Here is a 26,998-nt window from a genome sequence, read left to right as displayed (position 1 = left end):
TAAATCTCACCTGGATCAGCCTAAAACCTATCAGCATTGTTTCACCCACTTCCCTCCCTCCCCCCAATCATTTTATACTGACTGTCTCCCCTCTTCCTGATCCTGATGAAGAGTCTCAATCCAAAATGTCATCTGAACATTTCCCAGCTCCCTGACTTGCTGAGTTCCTCCAGCTCCTTTGCTGCTCCAGATTTCCGGCACAATCTTTTGTGTCTCCAAGAGTTCTAAACTAAAGCTTTGCAGATGTCCAATCCTCTTATTATTGATAGTTGAGTGGAACTCCTTTGTTAGAGAAGAAAGTAGCCCAGGTCACTTGTGCTGATCTCTGACCTGCAACTCTTTTGGAGAACATGATAACCATGCAAGATTTTGATGGGCTGTGACCTGCCATCTCCACCTTTCCTACCCCACCTTGTTCACTGTTAAGCCTATCAAGTTGATAACATCCAGTTAGGTAAAAGGCTTTGAACTGCAACTAGTGAAACAAAGCCTTCAGGACAAAAAGGAGGTAAAATAGATAAACTGTTATCATTTAGAGTGGTTACTGACATCTGAATATTCTTGTAAATATTTAGATGCAGGTAAGTGTAAAACTATCGGTTAATGAAGCTTACATTAATGAATGAAGCTACTGGATGAAGTGGGAAGTGGAAACCTGTGAGCTAACTGAGATGTATTGGAATCTAACATATGCACTATATGTTATCTTAACTGGAATGTACTTTCTACATTTGGAAGTCTAATTCATTTGTACTTCAGGTTTATTGAAGTAATGTTTTGTCATTTATGCAATGTCAGGTCTAATTAGTATTGATTGTTTCAATCAGTTGATTACCTTTTATTGTGACCAGGGTCACAAAGCTTCAGAGTGCAAGCAATTTTTTGAATATACTCAGCAGAAGGAACCCAATAGTAAATGAATCATTCTAAGTGCCTTTTACCTGCATTCATGAAACAATAAATATTTGTTTATTCATGTCCACAGTCTCGGTGGTGGAACTTTCCTTGGCCTCTGTTGTCTACTTACTGGTTGTGAGACCTTTGAAGAAGCTTTGGAGATGGCAGCAAAAGGAGACAGTACCAATGTAGATAAATTAGTTAAAGATATCTATGGAGGAGATTACGAACGCTTTGGTCTACTTGGATGTGCAGTAGCGTCCAGGTAAGTACTTATTGATCGGCCTGGGCGGTTATGGGATTGCACGGTGAGTACTGTAGAGAATTGGGATAAAGCAGTCTGTTGGATTGCCTCTATATCTTGAAACTCACAATGTGTTTAGCCACCAGGTGCTGCTCATGTCAGCACTTTGAAGAAAGTGTTGGAAGGAAAATTTTTCAAGCCATTCATTGGTCTTGCTGCAAGAAGTGGAAATCACAGTGGTCCATAGCTCCTGCGCACTACCATTATGCCTTTGAAAATAATGTTAGACCTGCTTGACAGAATTAAAACTTCTTTGGGACATTTCTGGCTTTCACTGAACAGACTGGGTGTTGTCCCAAATTTACTGTAGTGTTAGTCGCTCTTTTCCCTTTTTGCCATGTAGGTAGCTACAGCTCCCAACTTGAGAATAAGGAACGTAGATATCTAGTGTTTGGTGATTAATGGCTATCTACTTCATATGCAAAGTCAAAATAGTAATCTTGATGAGTTTGGGATTAATTGGAATCAGATCAATTACAACAAAAGTGGAGAGATTATACCAAGACAAGTAGGGAAATTAATTCAAATCTCTTCATAATTTGTTTATTGTAGAAATGATTCCACAGATCAGTTTGAGTTTCTGGACTATGGTGATTGAGAGGCATTTAAAGAATGTGAACTGTTCATTGATTGGTGTGATATTGAAATGTTACTTTCTAAAGTGAGTTTAACTGCCATAAGTACCCATTGTCATTGAGTGACATACAGGACCGAAACTGGCCCATTGGCTCACAATCTCCATGCTGGCTTCATTCTGTATTACACCACTTGACCTAATTGCTTTGCCTACTTGATGGAATTCTTTGAATGAATAGCCAAGTAGACAAAGAAAATGTTTACATGGATTTAAACAAAAGTCCTTTTGTTATGGTAGTACACAAGCAACTTGCAATAGAAGTTTTATGGGAGGTGTTTGTCCTCTGTTGCAAATGCTAATCGTGTAGTGTGGTAACATCTGCACGTTGTGCTCTGCTGCAGAAATTCTGATTTCTTGAACTAACCTTAAAAAAACTGTTTTCCTTGAATGATATTTCTCTCAACTTACACTCTGTCTATTTTTGTTAATTTTGTCATGTCCTGTCTAATTTATGTTCATTTAAGTTTATGCAGAAAGGAAATTTTCGTGATATTATACCCCAGGTGTGTATGACCATGGCAATAAATTTGAACTTGAAATTGCTGTGAAAAGAATGTCTAAAGCAGAGAACAACAGTCAGTCTCTGCTGTGTTGAGAAATTGTTGCAAGAGACCCAGGTACAGATTTCTGTGCCAGTAGAAGTTGGGTTATGTGTGTGGTGAGGGAGTTATGAAGCAAACAGTAGGTTTGGAATTAAGGAAGCGAGACTAGAAAAATACATTGAGCTATATTCATGATTGCAGTTTTATTTAAATACATACATTGTGCGCCTTTGTTGCCTACAAGAAGTAAATGGTAGATCACTGCTCTGAACCACTGCACTCTGTGTCTCTAAGCCCTTAACTACTAGAATGTACTTTTGAAGTATAATCACAGTTGTAATATATTGAAGTGAATTGAATCGACTTTATTACTTACATCCTTCATATACATGAGGAGTAAAAATCTTTGTTACGTCTCTGTCTGGAGTTTATTGAGGATATAACTATGAAAATGGACAAGGGAGAGCCAGTGGATGTAGTGTACCTGGACTTCCAGAAAGCTTTTGATAAAGTCCCACATAGGAGATGAGTGGGCAAAATTATGGCACATGGTATTGGGGGCAGAGTACTGACATGGATTGAAAATTGGCTGGCTGACAGGAAACAAAGAGTAGTGATTAACGGGTCCCTTTCGGAATGGCAGGCTGTGACCAGTGGGGTACCGCAAGGTTTGGTGCTGGGACCGCAGCTGTTTACAATATACATTAATGATTTAGATGAAGGGATTAAAAGTAACATTAGCAAATTTGCTGATGACACAAAACTGGGTGGCAGTGTGAAATGTCAGGAGGATGTTATGAGAAGGCAGGGTGACTTGGACAGGTTGGGTGAGTGGGCAAATGTATGGCAGATGCAGTTTAATGTGGATAAATGTGAGGTTATCCACTTTGGTGGCAAGAACAGGAAGGCAGATTACTATCTAAATGGAGTCAAGTTAGGAAAAGGGGAAGTACAATGAGATCTAGGTGTTCTTGTACATCAATCAATGAAAGCAAGCATGCAGGTACAGCAGGCAGTGAAGAAAGCTAATGGCATGTTGGCTTTTATAACAAGAGGAATTGAGTATAGAAGTAAAGAGTTACTTCTGCAGCTGGACAGGGCCCTAGTGAGACCCCACCTGGAGTATTGTGTGCAGTTTTGGTCTCCAAATTTGAGGAAGGATATTCTTGCTATTGAGGGAGTGCAGCGTAGGTTCACAAGGTTAATTCCCAGAATGGCGGGACTGTCATATGTTGAAAGATTGGAGCGACTGGGCTTGTATACACTGGAATTTAGAAGGATGAGAGGGGATCTGATTGAAACATATAAGATTATTAAGGGATTGGACACACTGGAGGCAGGAAGCATGTTCCCGCTGATGGGTGTCCAGAACTAGAGGCCACAGTTTAAGAATAAGGGGTAGGCCACTTAGAACAGAGATGCGGAAAAACTTTTTCACCCAGAGAGTGGTGGATATGTAGAATACTGTCCCCCAGAAGGCAGTGGAGGCCAAGTCTCTGGATGCATTCAAGAGAGAGTTAGATAGAGCTCTTATAGATATCGGGGTCAAGGGATATGGGGAGAGGGCAGGAACGGGGTACTGATTGTGTATGATCAGCCATGATCACAGTGAATGGTGGTGCTGGCTAGAAGGGCTGAATGGCCTACTCCTGCACCTACTGTCTATTGTCTAAATGTGCAATGTGAAATTTATAGTAATTTGTAATAAATATTATGTACAACAGGATAGTCAATATAACATAGAAATATAGTTGCATCAGCATGAATTGAGCAGTGATGGCCTGGTGGAAGAAGCTGTCCTGGAGCCTGGTTTTTATGCTGTGGTACCGTTTCCCGGATGGTAGCAGCTGGAACAGTTTGTGGTTAGGGTGACTCGGATCCCCAATGATTCTTCAGGCCCTTTTTATACACCTGTCCAGAATAGTGGGAAGTTCACATCTACAGATGCACTGGGATGCCGCAACTCTGTAGTTCTGTATTACAGCTATTTTGGGTGCTGTTGTTGTTCACTAGAACATAGGACTTGGGCTTTTCAGTGAAGTGAACAATATCAAGATTTTCCAATGAAATTAATTTTTGCGGGAAATGAAAGAAATTAGTAATTAGGATTATGAAATTAAAACAGCTAATAGACTTGGAGACAAATAATTAAAATGCAAAACATCTTTGAGAAATTGAACAAAGAAGTACACCTGTACAAGTAAGATTTAAACAGAGACCAAAGTGACCAAAAAAGACGGTACGTGAATTTGGAGAGGTCGATAGCTTATTTTCATCTTTGTTCCTATATGTATTTTTAAGTATTTCATTACAAGAAGGATGCAAAGCTAGTAACAATGATACAGTGTGGATTCACTCGAACATAACCAGAGACTGGGGTGGGGGTGGAGGTTTTTTTTAGTAAAAGTAAGTTACGAGTGAACCTGGTTAGGAGCTTTCAAGGGTACATTAAGTTACAGTAAGATTAAAAAATGATACATGCATAAGTGATGGATCCATTGATAAGGTGATCAGAAAGATGGATTGAGAATAAAGTAGTTGTATGCAGAAGTTGAAAAGGGCTTCTGTTCCTAATGTCTCTACAGATGGGGGAAAACGGTTCAGTTTTGTAAACTAATTCTGAGTTAGCGGTGAATTATTAAAAAATGTTTCGGATTTTCTGAAGTGTTTTAATCTGCTGAAGATAATTTACTACCTCACTGTCATTATTGATTTATGAATGATTTATTTCTATTAGCATTGAGCTGTACTTTATGCTAGCAATCTGAGGATCTGGGAATAATGCTGAAATGTGAGACATGAGTAAGAATATAGATTAATGTTAAGTCTTAAAATAAATGATGCAAGGAATAATTAAATCAAGGGTTGAGAATCAACTTTAATACAGCAATTGATACTAATTCTCATAACTTTAAATTTGTGCAGCTTTGGTCACATGATGAGTAAAGAGAAGCGAGATTCCATTACTAAGGAAGATTTGGCTAGAGCGACACTGGTCACTATAACAAACAATATTGGATCAATAGCTCGAATGTGTGCACTGAATGAGGTAAGTGTTTGCTTTTAGACATTAGATTACTTAGTTACATTATTCTTTCTTTTTCAATCTTTTTATTGAATTTCATATATAAAAAAAACATAACATAATAATGAATAGGTTATAAGTACAATAGACTTGAAATTGAATTAATAATAAGATAACAATATCCTATTAAAATATCAACAGAAAAAAATAGTACATTGATCAATCAAGCCTATAATAATTATATATGAAAAAAATAAGAATAATCATCAAAAGAAAAAAAAAATTTAAATACAAGAAAAAATATATATGAGAAAAAAAACACTAAACTAAACTAACATGGGCAATAATAACAGTTTATATGTATGTGATAGTGTCAAAAACTCCGGAACTCCATACCTGAACAAGAATAAACAGAGAAGGTCTGGAAGAGGCCAAATTATTTCATATGAAAATGTCGAATGAACAGTCCCCAAGTTTCTTCAAATTTAATTGATGAGTCAAAAATAGTGCTTCTAATTTTTTCCAGGCTCAGATAAGAAATAGTTTGAGAGAACCACTGAAACATGTTAGGAGGATTTACTTCTTTCCAATTTTGTAATATAGACCTTCTGGCCATTAATGTTACAAAAGCAATCATTCGTCTGATTGAAGGGGAAAACTGATTACCATCCTCATTTGGTATACCAAAAATTGCAGTAATAAAATGAGGTTGTAAATCGATATTCCAAATTGAGGAAATGGTAGCAAATATGTCCTTCCAGTAGTTATATAAAGTGGGACATGACCAAAACATGTGGGTCAATGAAGCCACATCTGAATGACATCTGTCACATTGACGGTTAATATGAGAATAGAATCAAGCAAGCTTATCTTTAGACATATGAGCTCTATGTACAATTTTAAATTGTATTAAAGCATGTTTAGCACATATAGAAGAAGAATTAACCATTTGTAAAAATTTTTTCCCATTTTTCTGTTAATATATTATATTGAAGTTCTTTTTCCCATTCTTGTTTAATTCTACCTGATATTTCTGGTTGTATCTTCATAATCATATTATAAATAAAAGCTACTAATCCCTTTTGACAAGGATTTAAGGTAAAAATCAAATCTGAGAAATCCATTGAAGTTGAATTGGGGAAGGATGGTAAAACTTTATGTAAAAAATTTCTGATTTGTAAATACCTAAAAAAAAAAATTAGATTTAGGTAACTTAAATTTGTTGGAAAGTTGGTCGAAAGACATCAAACTACCTTCAAAAAAAAATCACGAAAACATTTTATACCTTTCCTTTTCCATATGCTAAAAGCTTGATCTGTCAAAGAAGGTTTGAAAAAAAAATTAAGTAAAGTAGGGCTATCAAGAACAAAGTTACGAAATTGAAACCAAATATGTAATGTATGTTTGACAACAGGGTTGGATATCTGTTTATTGAATTTAACTAAATCAGCAGGAAGAGAAGAACCAAGAACGGAGACTAGAGAATATCCCTGTGCCTCATTGCATTCTAAATTTACCCACTGTGGGCACAATGGTGAATCCAAATCTAATTTCCAATATATTAAGTTACGAATATTATTCGCCCAATAGTAAAATCTAAAGTTAGGTAAAGCTAAACCACCATCTTTTTTAGATTTTTGTAACTGCCTTTTACTTAACCTGGGGTTTTTATTTTGCCACATAAATGAGGAAATTTTTGAATCAATGTTATCAAAAAAAGATTTAGGAATAAAAATTGGTAAAGCTTGAAATAAATATAAAAATTTCGGTAAAATCATCATTTTAATAGCATTAATCCGACCAACTAATGATAAGGATAAGGGAGACCATCTTGTAGTAAGTTGTTGAATTTGATGGAGCATAGGTAAAAAATTCTGTCTAAATAAATCTTTATATTTCTTGGTAATTTTTATACCTAAATAGATAAAGTTATCAGTAACAACTTTAAATGGTATCCTGTCATTCAATAAAGTTTGCGCATTTAAAGGGAATAAATCACTCTTATCCAAGTTTAGTTTATAACCAGAAAAACTACCAAATTGAGCCAACAAGGATAAAATAGTGGGAATAGACCTGTCAGGATCAGAAATATATAACAACAAGTCATCAGCATAAAGTGATAACTTGTATAATTTCTCATTACGGGTAATACCAAAAATATTAGGAGATTCACGAATAGCAATGGCTAAAGGTTCTAATGCGATATTAAATAATAAAGGACTTAAGGGACAGCCTTGTCTCGTACCACGAGATAATTGAAAAAAAGAGGATCTGTAATTATTTGTAAGAACAGAAGCAACAGGTTTATAATATATTAGTTTGATCCATGATATAAAATTAGGACTAAAATTAAAATATCTCAAAGCATTAAATAAGTATGTCCATTCAACTCTATCAAAAGCTTTTTCAGCATCTAATGAAATAACACATTCTGGGATTGTGGGTGATGAAGTATAAATTATATTAATCAATTTTCTAACATTAAAAAAGGAATACCGATTCCTAATAAAACCAGTTTGGTCTTCTGAAATAATCTGCGATAGTACCTTTTCTAACCTAATAGCTAAAATTTTTGTAAGAATCTTAGAGTCCACATTTAATGGTGATATAGGGCGATAAGATGCACATAAAGTAGGATCCTTATCTTTTTTAAGAATTAGAGAGATAGTAGCTTCATAAAAAGATTGAGGTAATCTCTTTTTAGCAAATGCATCATTAAAGATTTCACATAACCAAGGGGAAAGCAAAGAAGAAAAAGTTTTAAAAAATTCTATAATATAACTATCAGGACCAGGAGCTTTCCCTGAATTCATTGATGAGATAGCCTCTCCTATTTCGGCCATAGAGATAGGAGCATCGAACAAGCTACGATCTTCATCTGTCAGTTTGGGAATATTCAAATTGTTAAAAAAATTATCCATCATGGACAGATCGCCATCAAATTCTGATTGATATAAAGATTTATAAAAATCTTGAAAAGTGTTATTGATTTCTTTATGATCAGTAGTTAGATTACCGTCTTGTTTACGAATTTTAATAATTTGTCGCTTAGTCGAAATAGCTTTTAATTGGTTAGCTAACAATTTACCAGTTCGATCACTTTGGATATAAAATTGAGCCCTGGTCCTAATTAATTGATTCTCAATTGAAGAAGATAATAATAAGCTATGCTCCATTTGAAGCTCAACTCTCTTCTTATAAAGTTCTTTGGTAGGAGTCACGGAATAAATCTTATCAATTTCTTTAATTTTATCCACTAATAAAGCAATATCTAAATATCTTTGTTTTCTTTTACCAATGGAATATGAGATAATTTGTCCACGGATAAAAGTCTTAAAAGAGTCCCAAAGTATTCCTCTGTCAATCTCTTCAGTATAGTTTGTTGAGAAAAACAAGTCAATTTGCTGTTTTATGTAGGTGATAAATTCTGGATCTTGAAGCAAAGTAGCGTTAAGTCTCCAAGATCTAGTATTATTGGAAAAGTCCGAAATCTTGATAGATAACTTCAAAGGTGCATGATCCGAAATAGTAATAGAATCATATTTACAATCAGTAACATCCGTTAATAAATGATAATCAATAAGGAAATAATCAATTCTAGAATAACTGTGATATATATGTGAAAAAAACGAAAATTCTTTATCTTTAGAGTTCAAAAACCGCCATATTTCAGTAATTCCCGAATCAACCATAAAAGAATTAATAAGTAAGGCTGATCTATTCGGAAGAATTTGGATAGATTTAGATCTATCCATCGAAGGATTCAGACAACAATTGAAATCTCCACCCATTTTTTTTTTTGAAAACTTTTTTTATTGCATTTTTAAGTAGTTACAAAATGAAGTATGAAAAAAAATGTATATAACCCTTCCCCCCTCCCCTTAACCCCTCCCCCCTAACTGCCCTATAGAAAAAAAAAGAGAAAGAGAAAAAGAAAGAAAGAAAGAAAGATTGTCTGGTTGTTGGAAGATCTCCACATGCTCCATGGAATTCGTAAAAACTTTAATATGTATATTTATTTCTTTCCCCAAATGACCAATTGTTTCATCTTCAGAGCATCTATAGATTTAATCCTGTCTTTTGTAAATAAGGGCTCCAAATTTTCAGAAATGTTTCATATTTATCTCCTAAATTATAAGTAATTTTTTCTAATAGAATACAACCATAGATTTCTTTCTTCCAAGAGTCTATACTTAAATATGTATCCGATTTCCAAGTAACTGCAATAGCTTTTTTGGCTACTGCCAGTGCAATTTTTATAAATTCTTTCTGGTATTTATTTAGTTTGAGTTTTGGTTTTATCCCTTCAATATCACCTAATAAGAGTAATATTGGATTATGAGGAAATTGTGTTCCTGTAATTTGTTCCAGTAAGAGTCTTAAATTTGTCCAAAAAGGTTGAATTTTAGAACAAGACCATGTAGAATGTAAAAAAGTACCAATTTCCTGGTTACATCGGAATCACTGATCCGATAAGTTTGGATTTAATTTATTTATTTTTGGTGGTGTAATATATAATTGATGTAGAAAATTATACTGCACTAATCTTAACCGAACATTTATTGTATTTGTCATACTATGAAGACATAGTCTTGACCAATTTGTTTCTTCAATTTTAATATTCAAATCATTCCCATTTTTGTCTTGACTTATGGATTCCTTGTTTAATTGCCTGTTTTTGAATCAAATTATACATACAAGATATAAATTTTTTAATATTTCCTTTTTGAATTAAAATTTCTATTTCATTAGGTTTCGGCAATAACATTGTTTGACCTAATTTTTCTCTTAAATAAGCCCTTAATTGAAAGTAACAAAATAAAGTGTTATTTGATACTTTATATTTATTCTTTAATTGATCAAATGACATTAATATACCTCCTTCAAAACAATTCCCTATATATCTAATCCCTTTTTGAATCCAATTATATAAAAGTTGATTGTCCATTGTGAAAGGAATAAGTCTATTTTGAATTAAAGATCTCTTTGCTAATAAAGATTTATCTTAACATTTATCAACATTTATCTTATTCCATAAATCAATCAAATGTTTTAATATAGGAGATTCTTTCTTTTCCCGTATCCATTTAGATTCCCATTTATATATAAAATCTTCTGGTACGTTTTCTCCTATTTTATCTAGTTCTATTCTAACCCATGCCGGTTTATCTTTCTCAAAAAAAGATGCAATAAATCTAAGTTGATTTGCTTTATAATAATTCTTAAAATTTGGAAGTTGTAATCCTCCTAGAACAAAGACAACTTATTAATAAGAAGTTAAAATATATTACACTCCAGACATATCGAACAGAAAAAGCAATTATGAGAACTAAACAGAGATATTATGAACTAGATGAAAGATCACATAAAGTTCTTGCATGGCAGTTAAAAACAGATCAGATTTCCAAAACAATAAATGCAATTCGAACAAAAGTGAATGAAATTACTTATAAGCCTCTAGAAATTAATGAGGCTTTTAAGAATTTTTATTCTGAGTTGTATAAATCAGAATCAAAGAATGATGATGTTAAGATAGAAGAATTTTTATCACAAATAACTCTTCCAAAATTAAATACAGAAGAACAGAAGGGATTAGATACGCCTTTTACATTGAAGGAAGTTGAAGAAGCTTTGGGATCACTTCAAAGTAATAAATCTCCAGGAGAAGATGGTTTTCCACCTGAATTTTATAAAAAGTTTAAAGGTTTATTAATTCCTCCTTTTATGGAGTTAATATATCAAGCGGAAAGAACGCATAAACTTCAAGAATCTTTTTCAACAGCTATTTTAATAGTATTGCCAAAAAAAGATAGAGACCTTTTAAAATCAGCATCATATAGACCTATTTCTTTATTAAACACCGATTATAAAATAATAGTAAAAATCTTATCTAATAGATTATCTAAATGCTTACCAAAATTAGTGCATATGGATCAAACAGGATTTATCAAAAATAGACAATTGGCAGATAATGTAACCCGGTTATTTAGTATAATCCATTTAGCACAAAAGAGGGAGGAAATGTGTGTGGCAGTTGCTTTAGATGCAGAAAAAGCATTTGATAGATTGGAATGGGATTTTTTATTTAAGGTATTGGAAAAATATGGATTAGGAACATCATTTATAAAATGGATTAAAACCTTAAATACTAATCCCAAAGCTAAAGTAGTGACAAATGGTCAAATTTCAACATCATTTCAGTTAACAAGATCAACTAGGCAAGGTTGCCCATTATCACCTGCTTTGTTTGTGTTGGCAATAGAACCACTAGCTGAATTAATTAGAATGGACCCAGATATTAAGGGTTTCAGAGTTAATCAGGAAGAATACAAGATTAACTTATTTGCTGATGATGTTCTACTTTATTTAACAGATCCATTACATTCACTACGCAAATTATCTTATAGATTAGAAGAATATGGGAAAATATCGGGTTATAAAATAAATTGGGATAAAAGTGAAATTTTACCTCTTACTAAAGGAGATTATAATCAATGTCGATTAATAACTCAATTTAGATGGCCAGCAAATGGTATAAAATATTTAGGTATAAGAGTTGATAATGACATAAAAAACTTATACAAATTAAATTATTTACCACTTTTGAAAAAAATTCAGGAAGATCTTGATAAATGGATGGCATTACCAGTAACATTAGTAGGTAGAGTAAATACAATAAAAATGAATATATTCCCTAGACTACAATATTTATTTCAATCATTACCAATGCAATTACCCCAGAAGTTTTTTCAAGAGTTAAACAAATATGTGAGGAAATTTCTCTGGAAAGGTAAGATGTCAAGAATATCGTTGGAAAAATTGACATGGAAATCTCCACCCATTATCAACATATATTCATTTCGATTAGGAAGGGAAGTAAATAAACGTTTAAAAAATTCGGGGCAGTCAAAGTTTGGAGCATAAATATTAATTAGAACCACTTTTCGATTAAAAAGTGAACCAGTTATCAACAGAAATCTGCCCTGTGGATCAGAAATAATTTCATGATGTGTAAACGAAATTGAGGGGTCTATAAAAATAGACACACCCCTAATTTTGGCGGTACAATTCGAGTGAAATTGTTGACCCTTCCAGAACCTAAAAAAAACGTTGATTATCCTCCCTCCTAATATGGGTCTCCTGTGCAAAAATAATATTAGCATTTAGTCTATGGAATACTTTAAATATTTTATTACGTTTAATCGGATGATTTAAACCATTAGTATTCCAAGAGATAAAATTAATAGACTTACCCATCATGCCAATATTAGTTGTATATAACATAAAAGGTTAAAAAGACACATAACCCATAATTCAGGAAGAAGGAAAAATGATTCAGGAGCAACCGGAGAACATGACACCTCAACAATATTAATAATTTAAAGTCGGCCCATAAACTAAAAGCAAAAAAAAATAAAAAGCAAAAGCGTGAAAAAAGATCCCTACCCCCTCCCCCAACCCCACGAGAAAAAGCCAAGCGGCAGGCGCACAAACTAATACTAATATTACCCCCATTTCAAGATGGCAACTCCATGAAAAGAAAGAAAAGAGAAACTATATAACACCCAGATATAAATACAGGGTTGTAAAAAGAAAGAATATATATCAATCAAAATGAAAAAATAATATAAAAAAGCAAAAAATCATTAATAAAAAAAGGATAACCATTGAAGTTTAAAATAGTGTAATATGCCTTTAAAAAAAGATTCCATATTCAAATATAAGAAAATGACATTTCAAAAACAGAGACTTATGGGAAGAAGAAACGACATTTTGAAAGGACCATATTACAGAATATAAATGTAAATTCGCCAAACTTTTTTTTTAAAAAAAGGTCATCAAAATAAGATTAAAAAAGGATTCAATAACCACTACAATATATATATAAAAAAAAGGTCCAAAAATTCAAAACATTCGTCCCATTCTCAAATACAGGCAAATAAACGCTTACGGAAAACAAAGTCTTATGGGAAAAAGAAACGACATCTTAAAAAATAAACCATTATTACAAAGTCTTAACATGTATATCTAATCCAGAGGAAAAAAACTTATTTAAGAAAAAAGACATTATAGTAAAATTAAAAGAGCATCTGTAAATCATGATAATAATAAAAAAAACCATGTCTACAGACCAAAGTAAAAAGCTATACCGCAGCTTCATAAGTTAAAGCCTAAAAACGGAATGGCGTCTTCTCCCCAAAAATTCTTCAACATAACACATAATTCAAATTGTACTGGAAGACCGATATTCTTCAATGAATTTCTTCGCTTCTTCCGGAGTATTAAAGAAGCGCTGATTGTCATCACTCAACGTAATTCTGAGATTCGCTGGGTATCTTAAAGCTTGTTTAAGTCCAATCGAATGAATCTCTGCCATCACCGGTTTAAAAGTGATTCTCGCCCTCATCACCTCGAATGAATAATCCTCAACAATACGAAACTTGTTGTTTCTGTGAGAAATCATACCTTTCTGACGAGCTAATTGAATTAAAAGCTCTTTCTCCCGAGGATAATGGAGACGGACAATCACAGCTCGTGGCTTGTCTCTCGCAGCCGAAAATCTCGAAACTCTGTGGGCACGATCAATAGTAGGTTTAGCCCGCAAAGCATCCTCACCAAAAATTTCCCACAATAAGTTAGAGAAATATTCAGTTAAGTCACCAGACTCAACATTTTCGGGAAATCCAATAATACGCAAGTTCTGTCTGTGAGATCGGTTTTCAAGATCAGTGATTTTAAACTTATTCTGCTCCACTATTTTAGCGGTTGACCGTACCTTCTCCTCCAAAGTTTCAATTGTACTTATTTTTTCACAAATTATCTTGTCAAGAGCCGCAAACTTTTCTTCATGCCGTTCAATATCTGCTGCCAGCGATTGAAGCTTGGTATCAAATGATCTAACGACTTCTTCAAGCTCAGACATTTTTGCAGTAAGTTTATTTTCCAGACTTGCAAGTTTAGTATCCAGTTTAGTATCCAGAAGACTGGAGATTGCATCGAGAGATATAGGGTCTTTAGACGATTTCTTAGGTACAGACATTTTAAGTTTGAAAAAATTAAATCAAGTATTATTTTAAAAAAGAAATAAATCGTAAATATCAACCCATGTAATTAAGTACGTAAAGATTTGATTAAGGGGTGATTATAGCTTAAAAAATGAAGAGCGCCTAAAAGGCAGATGTCTACATCGCCATCTTGAAACTCCACCAGTTACATTATTCTTGTTGGCTGTAGATGGCAGTCTCTTTCCTCACTTTAGTGCGTCAGCAAGTACTGGTTTAAAAACAAAACAGAGGAGGAAACTTAAAAGTCCGTATGTGGATCATGGTTTTCAAATTGCTTTAAGTACCTTATTATGTTGCTGTTGAAGTTTGTAGTTGCTGTGTTAATTTCATTGACTCATTCTGTCATTGCCCAATTCAAGTGATGTACAGCAAACTGATTCCAAATTGGAATTTTGTAGAATGATAAGATTTGAAGCGTACCTGAAACATTTAACTTCTGTAACCAGACATGAGGATTCTTGGGTCCTATTAAACAGTTTTTGAACCTGCCAGGAAATCTGAGGGACTAGAAGTCATCATCAAGGATTCCAAGTCAGTGTGAACAGCAAGGGAACCAGCTCTCCTGATTATCCCAGTCTTAAACCCCATGCTAAGCTCCAAGAGGCATCACATCAGAACCAAACCTGTGCTGAGTTAAGTTGACTTCACGAGTGCTAACTGCTCGAGGGGAACCAGGTTAGAATTGCAGGTCTAAAGTCAGTTTTCTGCACAGGCGAATGTTGACGTAATTAGCAAATTTGAGTCAAATTAGAGGTTCAGCTGGAAGAAATAAGTGGCCATTTTCATTTTATTATTGACACAAGATCAGTTTATATTTTACGCTGAAGATGTTCATGATACTCTTGAAACCAGTAACTAGTGCAGCATAGAATGATCAAATATGCTTGTACAAGTAGATAGTGGGGCCACATCAAATAAATGGATGTCAGGACTTCTGAATTCGCTGTCATATTCTGCTACACCAGTAGGTGGCAAAATTGTACAGGCATATAAAATGGAATATGAATATGTTCTGTGGGGAAGATTGCAAAATACTTCAAAGCTTCATACCACAGAATGAACAGACATTTTTACCCTGAAGTAGGTTATAAATTTCAGAAACCTTTCGATAATTCAGATTTCAATAACTACGTACAACCTGATTTCCAGGAGGATAGCTGAACAGTCACTTTTAAGTTTCACATTCCAGTTAAGTTAGAGTTGAAGTTGTTGAGCACTGAAAATTTTCCTGCCAGGGTGCATATGTTAGGAGGTGATTTGTAGATGAAAAATGGTACAGGATTTTGAAAAGTAACTATCTTTTGCTTGGGCCTAGAGAATTAGGAACATTTTAGAATACCACTCGCCTTTCCTGACTGACCCATTGCTTACTTGGGTGCTGGGGACTGAAGTCTAGGAGGTGCTCAAATTCCCATCTCACTTAGCTAATAAGCTGGCTTTCCTGAAGGGAGAGGTGTACTGAAATGAAGTTCCTGCTTCTTCTCTGTAACGAGAGAACATTTGGAGTGTGTGCTTCCTGGTAGTGAATCAATATTTGCCTGTGGTCCGTGCACTAACAATGTCTGATTTATGAAATCAGTGGAGAAGAATTATCTACCCAACAAGACATTGTTGACATCGTTTTGGAACGTAATTAATTATTAATGTTTGTATTAGCTTGTTTACAAAAAACAAAATTATCCTGCATGGACGTTCGTAGAAAATTGATCAGTCCACACATGTTCTCTGTGCTTTGAGCTTCTTTACAGTGTTGCCTTGTAGAATGGAGATCAAGCAGCATTGTACAGGGCTATCAAAGTATAGGGGCCGGCATCTTGGACTCAGTGATGACGTTATTTGTCTTACTCCTGTGTAGACTTATGTGTGTAAACATGATAGTATTTTCATTATAGAAAATGGTACTTAGTCTTATTAAACAGTTCGATGCATTTAACGGAAATGAAACAAATACATTTAGAAAACAATCTGCTTCAACTGCACAACAATTTTTTTTTTTTGAAAACATTATTCCTACTGAAAATATTTGTAATTAAATATGAGAGATACCACATACATATTTTGGCACTCCAGGGGGGTTGTTGACAGTTCACCCCAGCCTAACTAGCGGCCAGCGCTACTTATTGTTCATTTTAAAATATATGTATCTTTTTCTTGGAATTATGGAGAGATTTTCAAGCTGATTTATTGTTACATTTTAGCTTTGGGTTATACAGTTCGCTTGTGTTTTTGTGGGTCACTCTGACTTGTAACCAGGGTATGTAATAATCACCTCTCCCATCTCTATGTGACTGAGTTGGTTCTCACTGAGTGATGGTACTCTGACTGTTATTCTGCTTGTCGCAATAAAAACAGCAGTAGGATAAACGAGCTCCTCTTGTCTGTCATCATGGACTGAATGCTCGCCACAATATCTGCTTCAAAAGTTTTGTGACATTTAGACCTTTTCTGTGCTTACAGTGTAGTTAGTTTGGTTCCAGTTCAAAACGAGCCTCAGATTCATGCTCCATGAATAGTGTTTGTGTTAACTTTCATGGTCTGTGTATTTTTAATTCATTGGCAGCTTCTGAATTATTTTAATTCTAGAGTAAGTAAAATAGTTCACTAAGAGCTTTAACACAGAGACATTGTTTTCACGTTGAAGTCCCTGCATGGGATACAGTCCAGAATAGTGCATCCTGTATAAAATAGATTAGTGAGAAATTGGCTGCAGTGTGACACCATGGTTACACTGTGGCTAAGCAAACATGTGTTACAGATAAGGAGATGAGTTCCCCCCGCCCCCCCGCTCCGAAAACTTAATAGACCTGAAAAGTATTTCCAGAAAATTAACTATTTGAAGCAAGTTAAATAATTTTGTTACCCCCTTGCTAACTTACAAATAGAGACTGGGCCCAGGCATAGAGAGGAATGGGTGGCCACACTTCTCATCTGAGTCTTTACCAAGGTACAAGCTGTTAGAGCAATGTATACTGTAAGTTATTATAACTTATTATAAGTTGTTAGAGAACAAAAACAATCAACCTTTGTTTATGTATAGATTTTCATAAATTCTATAGTATTTCTTTATTTTTCTATACATGCCTGCAAGGTGTGACAGTGGATTCTGATGAATTAGGTTAATTGGGGCAACCAGTTATTTGGGACAACCCTTGAAGAACAAAAACTAATTAATAAAAGAGCATGGATTCCCTTTGTTTATTTGGGATGCTGTGCTGCTGGGACAGGAGACTGTTGCCGAACAGTTTCCAACTAGTGTCAGTTGCATGCATTTTGTGGCCATTAGAAACTACATCTTGCTTAGAGCAAACAGTTTTGATTTTTGTCACTGATAATTGGTGGAGAAATAAGCAGTAAGCTACTTCAGAACCGTTTTTCCCACTGCACTTTCAAGCACTTATGCTGGGAGATGCTGAAAACAGCCAGGAGTGAAAATGAAATGATTTTGCACCAATACAACAAATTAGGAATTATGAAGAACTTGAAGGTATCAGCAATCATCTTGAATGTTACAATGAAAATGAAGATTAAGAGGATACAATCATTGAAAGCATTACATGAAGGCAACCCGTTATCTGCACTAGGTGTCTACGCTGATTTTGTTCACTTACAGTCAATGGAAAGAACACAGCAGCATATTGATGGAGGAATTCCATCACAGGAACTAATACACAGTTTAATATTTCTGTTGCAGGATTGATTGTGTTCTGATTTCTTCTGTGTTTCATCTTTGTACGTAATTCCTTACTCAGTTAAATAGTAGTTTGTCTTTTTAATACCTTTTCAACTGTTTCCATGGAGCTTCAGCTAAATGGGCAGCGGCCTAATTGGGTCAAAATGCAGTGGTCCCAAAGTGTCTCAAATAACTGGAATCCACAGTATATGCTAAGATATACATAGTTCGATAATAAATTGGACTTTGACTTCCTGAGCAGTATTCAGATCTTCTTGTAATATTTAGAAACAAACTGAGATTGGTGTTACTGACTCCAGCTCCCCCAGAATCCATTCCTAAAGGCACAGGAGCCAGTGGTTATGCTGTTTCCTTAGTTCAAAACGAACTATGTACATATCAACAATGCAGTAAAAAATTTGTCCTACCTAATTAGTTCAATGTCACAAAATGCAATGTACTTATTTGACATGGGTGTTCTGAAATTGATCAAAATAATTTACTTGCGTCTTAATATTCTCAATCTGACCTTTTTATAGAATATCGACAGAGTGGTATTTGTAGGAAATTTCTTGAGAATTAATATGGTCTCCATGAAATTACTTGCCTATGCAATGGATTATTGGTCGAATGGGCAACTGAAAGCCTTGTTCTTGGAACATGAGGTGAGTGCTGTTTTATAACAGTTGATGTTTCAATAAATTAAAAACAAGGCATCTCAATTTCACAGATGATTTCTTCCAAGTTGGTCAAGTTAGCTAACCTCTTGGAAGCCATGTCTCTCATGGGAGGGAGGAGCAGGCGTTGTTTAATTTTGTGTTCTTGCCGAGCATTGTGAGCATGCTATGTTGGCACCAGAATGTATGCTGACTCTTGTTGGCTGCCCCCTAATGTATCTCTGGGTGTGTTGGTTGTTAATGCAAACAAGGCATTTCACTCTGTTTTGATGTGCACATGTTAAATCAGCATCTAACTTACTTCCCCTGGAGTAAATTTATAAGGAGAGGATAGCAGTTGTAGAAGTAGTCATTTGCCAAATGTAGTAATGAACTGGTGGCTTTAGTCAGAGTATTATTGTTAAATGCTTACTTTTTCCCCATTGTGCCTGATGGCAAGGTACTTGGGAAGGTCTAGTTGTTCCAATAGCACTAGAATGCCAGTTGTCGTGATGGGAGATTTTAATTTCCCAAGTATCGTTTGGCATCTCCCTAGAGCAAGGGGTTTAGATGGGGTGAAGTTTGTTAGGTGTGTTCAGGAGGGTTTCTTGACACAGTATGCAGATAAGCCTGCAAGAGGAGAAGCTGTACTTGATTTGGTATTGGAAAATGAACCTGGTCAGGTGTCAGATCTCTCAGTGGGAGAGCATTTCGGAAATAGTAATCATAATTCTATCTCCTTTACAATAGCATTGGAGAGAGATAGGAACAGACAAGTTAGAAAAGCGTTTAATTGGAGTAAGGGGAATTACGAGGCTAGCAGACAGGAAGTTGGAGGCTTAAATTGGAAGCAGATGTTCTCAGGGAAAAGTATGGAAGAAATGTGGCAAATATTCAGGGGATATTTGTGTGGAGTTCTGTATAGGTATGTTCCAATGGGACAGAGAAGTTATGGTAGGGTACAGGAACCGTGGTATACAAAGGCTGTAATAAATCTAGTCAAGAAGAAAAGAAAAGCTTACAAAAAGTTCAGAGAGCTAAGTAATGTTAGAGATCTAGAAGATTATAAGACTTATATGAAGGAGCTTAAGAAGGAAATTAGGAGAGCCAGAAGGGGCCATGAGAAGGCCTTGCGGGCAGGATTGAGGAAAATCCCAAGGCATTCTACAATTATGTGAAGAGCAAGGGAATAAAACGTGAAAGAATAGGACCTATCAAGTGTGACAGTGGGAAAGTGTGTATGGAACCAGAGGAAGTAGCAGAGGTATACCACAGAATGAACAGACATTTTTACCCTGAAGTAGGTTATAAATTTCAGAAACCTTTCGATAATTCAAGTATCAATAACTACGTACAACCTGATTTCCAAGTGGATAGCTGAACAGTGACTATTAAGTTTCACATTCCAGTTAAGTTATCGTTGAAGTTATTGAACACTGATGAGATTAGATGTACCCCAGGGTACTGCGGGAGGTGAGGGAGGAGATTGCTAAGCCTCTGTTGATGATCTGTGCATCGTCAATGGGGACGGGAGAGGTTCTAGAGGATTGGAGGTTTGCGAATGTTGTTCCTTTATTCAAGGTAGGGATTAGAGATAGCCCAGAAAATTATAGACTAGTGAGTCTTACCTCAGTGGTTGGTAAGTTGATGGAGAATATCTTGAGAGGCAGGATTTATGAACATTTGGAGAGGTATAATATGATTAGGAGTAGTCAGCATGGCTTTGTCAAGGGCAGGTCGTGCCTTACGAGACTGATTGAATTTCTTGAGGATGTGACTAAAACATTGATGAAGGAAGAGCAGTAGATGTAGTGTATATGAATTTCAGCAAGACATTTGATAAGGTACCCCATGCAAGGTTTATAGAGAAAGTAAAGAGCCATTGGATCCAAGGGGACATTGCTTTGTGGATCCAGAACTGGCTTGCCCACAGAAAGCAAAGAGTGATTGTAGATGGGTCATATTCTGCATGGAGGTCAGTCACCAGTGGGGTACCTCAGGGATCTGTTCTGTGACCCTTACTCTTTGTGATTTTTATAAATGACCTGGATGATGAAGTGGAGGGATGGGTTAGTAAGTTTGCTGATGACACAAAGGTTGGGGGTGTTGTGGATACTGTGGAGGGCTGTCAGAGCTTACAGTGGGACATTGATAGGATGCAAAACTGGGCTGAGAAGTTGGAGATGGAGTTCAACCCAGATAAGTGTGGGGTGGTTCATTTTGGTAGGTCAAATATGATGGCAGAATATAGCACTAATGGTAAAACTCTTGGCAGTGTGGAGGATCAGAGGGATCTTGAGGTCCGAGTCCATAGGACCCTCAAAGCAGCCGCACAGGTTGACTCTGTGGTTAAGAAAGCATATGGTGTATTGGGCTTCATCAATCGAGGAATTGAATTTAGGAGCTGAGAGGTAATGTTGCAGCTACATAGGACCCTGGTCAGACCCCACTTGGAGTACTATGCTCAGTTCTGGTCGCCTCGCTACAGGAAGGATGTGGAAACCACAGAAAAGGTGCAGAGGAGATTTACAAGGATGTTGCCTGGATTGGGGAGCATGCCTTATGAGAATAGGTAAAGTGACCTCAGCCTTTTCTCCTTGGAGCGACAGAGGATGATAGGTGACTTCTAGTTTGGCACGGACTAGAAGGGCCGAGATGGCCTGTTTCCGTGCTGTAGTTGTTATATAGTTATATGACCTGATAGAGGTGTATAAGATGATGAGAGGCTTTGATCGTATGGATAGTCTGAGGGTTTTTCCCAGGGCTGAAATGGTTGCCACAAGAGAGCACAGGTTTAAGGTGCTTGGGAGTAGGTACAGAGGAGATGTTGGGTTAAGTTTTTTATGTCAGAGTGGTGAGTGCGTGGAATGGGTTGCCGGCAATGGTGGCGGAGGCGGAATCGATAGGGTCTTTTAAGAGACTTTTGGATAGGTACATGGAGCTTAGAAAAATAGAGGTCTATAGGTAAGCCTAGTAATTTCTAAGGTAGGGACATGTTCGGCACAACTTTGTGGGCCGAAGGGCCTGTATTGTGTTGCATGATTTCTGTGTTTTCTATGTAATGCCAGTAGGTGGTGCAAGAAATATGGAAAACTGGAGAGTCACATTAAGGGTCGAGACCTGCTACTGCCTTTTAACATCAAGGCAAATACCACTTTTAGTGTAGCTCTATCTGTGCTCAGAAAAATGCACACTAAATAAGGCCCAAAGGCTGCAATATCTGAACAAAAGCTACTCCCCAAAGCAATGACCCATCTTGTTAGAGTCACTTGGTGAATTTTTGTGAATGTACTATCTTGTAAAATTTTCGAGTCTCGGACCTTGTTAAAGGGCGTTCATTAACAGCCCAAGCCATATTCCATATCTAATACATGGGTGCCTACTCCACAAGTGAAAAAGACAAGTCAGATATTGAAAAAGTCTGTAAGTTAGATCTTGGTGATTGTTTTCTAGTGGGTGAGCTGTTCTCTTGATTTCAGTCGGGTCTGATCCTTTTATTGTTACAGATACAGCTTATCAGTTGAATTGCTAGTGCTGATGCATAGTCTGCACAGTTCAGTGGTTGAGAGGGTAGGAATCCTGGGCATCTACCACAATTTAAATGCTACCTGCAGCTCTAAAAGGAAAGCAGACCTTTCAAGGGTGATCAGCGAGGTTGTAAGTACATGTCAGCCACAACACATTGCTAGTGTAGAAAATGACAGCTTTGTTTGTTTATTTATTCAGATACAGTGTGGAACAAGCCTTTCAGCCCTTGGGGCCATGCAGCCCAGCAGTCTCCCAGTTTAAACATTGCCTTATCATGGGACAACTTACAATGACCAATTAGCCTATAAGTTGGGATGTCTTTGGACTGTGGGAGGAAACTGGAGCACCTGGAGGAAACCCACACGGTCATGGAGAGAAAGTACAAGTTCCTTACAGACAGCGGTGGGAAGTTCTAACTCTAAACTTAATGCATTAAAGGATGCACCGGAACCATGTCTAGCTGCAGTGGAGGAGGAGAGCTAGGAGACTCTGTCCTCAAGTTACTGTTCCTGTATAGCTTTGCAAATAACAGAAAGGCTTTGTACAAAGTCTGTTACAGTAGCTTATTGGTAAAGTTGGCCGATCAGCTGCAAGGTCGAATATACAAAAAGGTTCAAACCTTTGAATATAGAAACATAGGAACGTGGAAAACCTACAGCACAATACATACCCTTCAGCCCACAAAGCCACATGTGCTTACTTTAGAAATTACCTAGGGTTACCCGTAGCCCTCTATTTTTCTATGAATATAAATCCCAATATGGCAGCCTGCGAATTTAAATTTCAGGTAATTCTATAAATCTATGAAGATAGTACAGGTTGAGCACCCCAATACGAAACCTGATAATCTTCGAAATCCAATTTGTTTTGAGCATTGACATGATGTCACAAATGGAAAATTCCATAAGGTGCTGGGAAGGTTCCCAGGTGATGCGCAGGCCTCTGCACACCTCAGACAGTTCTGAGAAATGACTGCAGATATGTAATGAACTGAAATGAATGAAAAATAGAAAAACACTGCATAAAGCAAAAAGTGAAGATCTCGATAATGTATTTAAAGAACGGATTCATTGGTGTCAAGAGTCGACATGTGCTGCTTAATGGTATGCTATTCGTGAAACAAGCAAAGATCTATCGGCAAACTGAAAATTGAAGTTAATTCAGCAGGTTGGTTGTACAGATTTAAGAAAGGGCATAGCATTACGTTATTTAAGTTTACAAAAATTTTAAAGATGAAGTGTCTGTTGATCATGAAGCAGCCAAGATCATCGCTGATGATAGTCTAACAGCAGAGCATTCTACAGTGTTTTTTATACCCTACATAAAACCTTTAAAAAAGTAAAATGCAAATACAATATACCATAACTTTTTTAATCAAAATGTCCCACTATTTTACCAGTCTAAACATCATTCTGTAGCCAGAGACTACCCTCCTCACTGTCAACGGTGCCAACAATCTTCATGCCATCTGTTAACCTGCTCATACTTCCTACAGTCACAGTTGCTCTGGCTGACTTTGTTAGCCCTGTTACAGCTATTTAGTTGCCCTTTAATTACCTCCTCAATTCAGAGCAGTTTGGGTATTGAATGAAGGCATTGCCATCTACATTACCATCCAATATGGCCTCCACATTAGCAGTTCTTTCCATTCCCAATATACAATGGCAGAGGGAGCACCTAGCACTAGATATGGTTGGAAGCTGGCATCTGAGCAGTCTTTTCCTTCAGCCATAGTGGATATTGTAGTGTGATGTTAACATGACAATTATATACCATTACCACAAGAGATTCTGCAGATGCTGGAAATCTAGAGCGACACGTAGTAAGTGCTGGAGGAAAATCTGCAGGTCAGGCAACATCTGTGGAGAGAAATAGAGTTGAAGTTTTTGACCAAGACCCTACATCAGGACTGGAAAGGAATTGGGAAGAAGCCAGCGTAAGGGAGGGATGTGGATAAACAATGCCAGCTGATTTTATGAAATCTGGTGAGGGGGAAGGTTGGTGGGTGGAGGAGGGTGTGAAGTGAGAAGTTGCTTGGTGATAGGTGTAAGAGTAAAGTCTGAAAAAGAAGGAAACTGAGAGGAGAAGAGAGTGGACCATGGGAGAAAGGGAAGGAGGAGGGGCACCAAAGTGAGGTGATGGGCAGGTGAGGAGAAGAGCAAGTGGTAGGGGTTCAACCGGAAACATCGACTGTTTACTCTTCTTCATAGATGCTGTCTGGCCTGCTGAGTTCCTCCAGCATTCTGTGTGTGTTACTCAGATCTCCAGCATCTGCAGATTTTCTCTTGTTGGAGAAAGGGGATAAGGGGGAATGGGAAGAGAGAGAAGAGGGTGTGTAGTGAAATTACCGGAAACTAGAACAATCAATGTTGGTGCCATCAAGTTGGAGGCTGCTTAGACCAATATTAGGCTTTAATAATATACCATTATCAAGTTGCAATATTTGATTTGCATACTGTATGTATGCACTGTCAATCTTTTCCTATTTATGAGTGGATTTAAATTTTTGTATCACACTGCAGAAATGTTTATTATTTAATCCAGCTGTACTATCATGTGGCAAAAATAGTTGGCATTCTTCCTATCCAATGGATAGCTCATGAGGATGTGTCAACCTATTGCGTAATTGACCAAAGACAAGCTTGCTAAGAATTTATCTGTGTAATTTCTTGCAGAAGCGGAAACAGAGCAATTAAAGGGTTAGGAAAACTAAATCTCAAGGGAAAAAGCTGACTTTGAACGCTTAGTTTCTGAAGTCAATGGTGCAGATGTGGATCAGATATTTCATACTGTTCTATCTATAGTGTCTGGGATTACATTGCCTTAACGTGCTGTGTCTTACTGAATAGCTGCCTACCATTCATGGAGAAAATGACTGACTGCCTCATCAATTCTGTTCCCTTTTGATCCTGCAGGGCTATTTTGGAGCAGTCGGGGCATTGCTGGAATTATTGAAGATGACAGATGTACACTGAAGTGCTGAGTAGACCACAACTATCAACAAAACTTGTCATTATATGAAAAGCTGCTGAATGGAAATTAATGGCAAAGTGAACTCCTCTAACCAAACAATTAACTAATAATTTTCACACAATTTTACAGCAGGTCCTGTTCTGCTGCACTGAGACTCATTTCAAAGGGATATTAAATAACCCACTGTTGTAAATACTGTAGCAATTTTAAACCATGCAAAATAGCCAAAACACACTGGTTTCATGTATTAATAATGGAAAATAATTACTGTATAAATATGGGCTGAATTTTTTTCCCTTTTCTGGGATGTACTGCCTTGTGAATGATCAAACTGTAATCATTTTAAGTATTATTTATAAATGACCTGAAAGATTTAAATTCTTTCTTATCTTATTTCAAACCCTGCCCTTGATTTCAAATGAAACTACAAAACTGAAGTATTGTGAATATTGCAGCACATAGATTTATGTTGCCTTTTTAAAACTGTGCTGAATAAGACTTTATAAATGATTTTCTTTGAAAACACACGCATACACACACACACACCCACCCACCCCCCCAAAATGTATCAAGACCAGCTTAAAAAGCTGATCAGTTTTTGATGTAGCCACATTTTTGACAGAAGTGCTGAACTCTCCACAACAGTTCTTTTTGTAAAATCACTATTTAGGTCATGTTAATGAAGAAGCCTTCCCACAAATGTGAAACTGCTTTGATAATTGTGCTGTTTAATTAAAGAAAACCACTTATTTAAACTACTGTATGATTGAAAGTTCATCAAATTAAGTCATTGAACTCGTTATCTGATATGTTAAACCTATTTAAAAGCAATCGTCTCATTGTGCTAGATATTTTTGAGTAAATTCCTGATGTTTTGGATACAATATATTTGATGTTTGAACTTAATCATGGGATCTATGCACAGGGAAAGGTGCCAGTGTTGAATTTTATGTTTGTTAAATATACATTTACTTGTGGTATGTATTCCATGATCATGTTTCTAAAATGACAAATTATGTTGGGGACAACTTTAAAATTGCTTAACACTTGTGAAAAGGTTTTTGTTTCTTCCAGTGTTTTATTTCCATTATGGCAGGTGGTGTATAATTTTGCCTTTGTAATATTCTCACATTGATTTTATCCAAACACTTTTGATTTATAGGAAGTTTTTTTCTATTTGTTTACATTGATCAAGACAAGCAAACAATTTGATCATTCTGCTTGAATGCTGGTGTAGTTAGTTATTCTATCTCTGTTTCTTTCTTGGTTCTAAACACCACCCCTCCCACTCCAATTCTTTATTCCCAATCAGTTTCCTTACCATGTTTTTGCTCTTTGCTTCTCCACTCTCCTTCCACTAAAATTACTCTTGCCCTTTTCCGGTTTCCTGACCTCAGCTTATGTCTCACAATGGACAGCTTAAAGCTCCAACCAGTCTCCCTCCACTGCATCATTCACCACCAGGTAAATTTATTCTCATTTTAAGTTACTTTGACTCTACTCACTTTCTACAAAGTATGGGATATTCCAAGGATAAAGTCTACCTTGTTTCAGTCCAGTTCACACCAACCTATACATTAGTGTCTTTATTGGTGCTACTTCTTATTCTTGATTTCTTTGACAATTTCCACCCTACTTTTACCTTCACAGAGCCCATCTGATCTTTTCCTTTGATTTCTCCATCTCTCCTTCAGATCCAGT

The 26,998-nt window shown here is 36.2% G+C and overlaps 1 protein-coding gene across 4 annotated transcripts in view; it reads left to right on the top strand.

Moving 5' to 3' along the window:
• The window catches only part of LOC132379532 (pantothenate kinase 1), a 100,511-nt gene extending 74,653 nt beyond the window's left edge, over positions 1 to 25,858 (top strand). For all 4 annotated transcript variants that reach the window (XM_059947520.1, XM_059947522.1, XM_059947523.1 and 1 more), the window contains exons 4-7: positions 986 to 1,162; positions 5,306 to 5,429; positions 18,680 to 18,805; positions 25,240 to 25,858. In XM_059947520.1, the coding sequence (XP_059803503.1) occupies positions 986 to 1,162; positions 5,306 to 5,429; positions 18,680 to 18,805; positions 25,240 to 25,299 (487 nt within the window). In that variant the 3' untranslated portion in view covers positions 25,300 to 25,858. The remainder of the gene's footprint in view (positions 1 to 985; positions 1,163 to 5,305; positions 5,430 to 18,679; positions 18,806 to 25,239) is intronic.
• Positions 25,859 to 26,998: the final 1,140 nt, after the last annotated feature.

Source organism: Hypanus sabinus, chromosome 22 (assembly GCF_030144855.1).
Source record: "Hypanus sabinus isolate sHypSab1 chromosome 22, sHypSab1.hap1, whole genome shotgun sequence".
Taxonomy (NCBI): Eukaryota; Metazoa; Chordata; class Chondrichthyes; order Myliobatiformes; family Dasyatidae; genus Hypanus; species Hypanus sabinus.
Note: the sequence above shows the minus strand (reverse complement) of the source record. Positions and strands in the feature narration are given on the sequence as shown.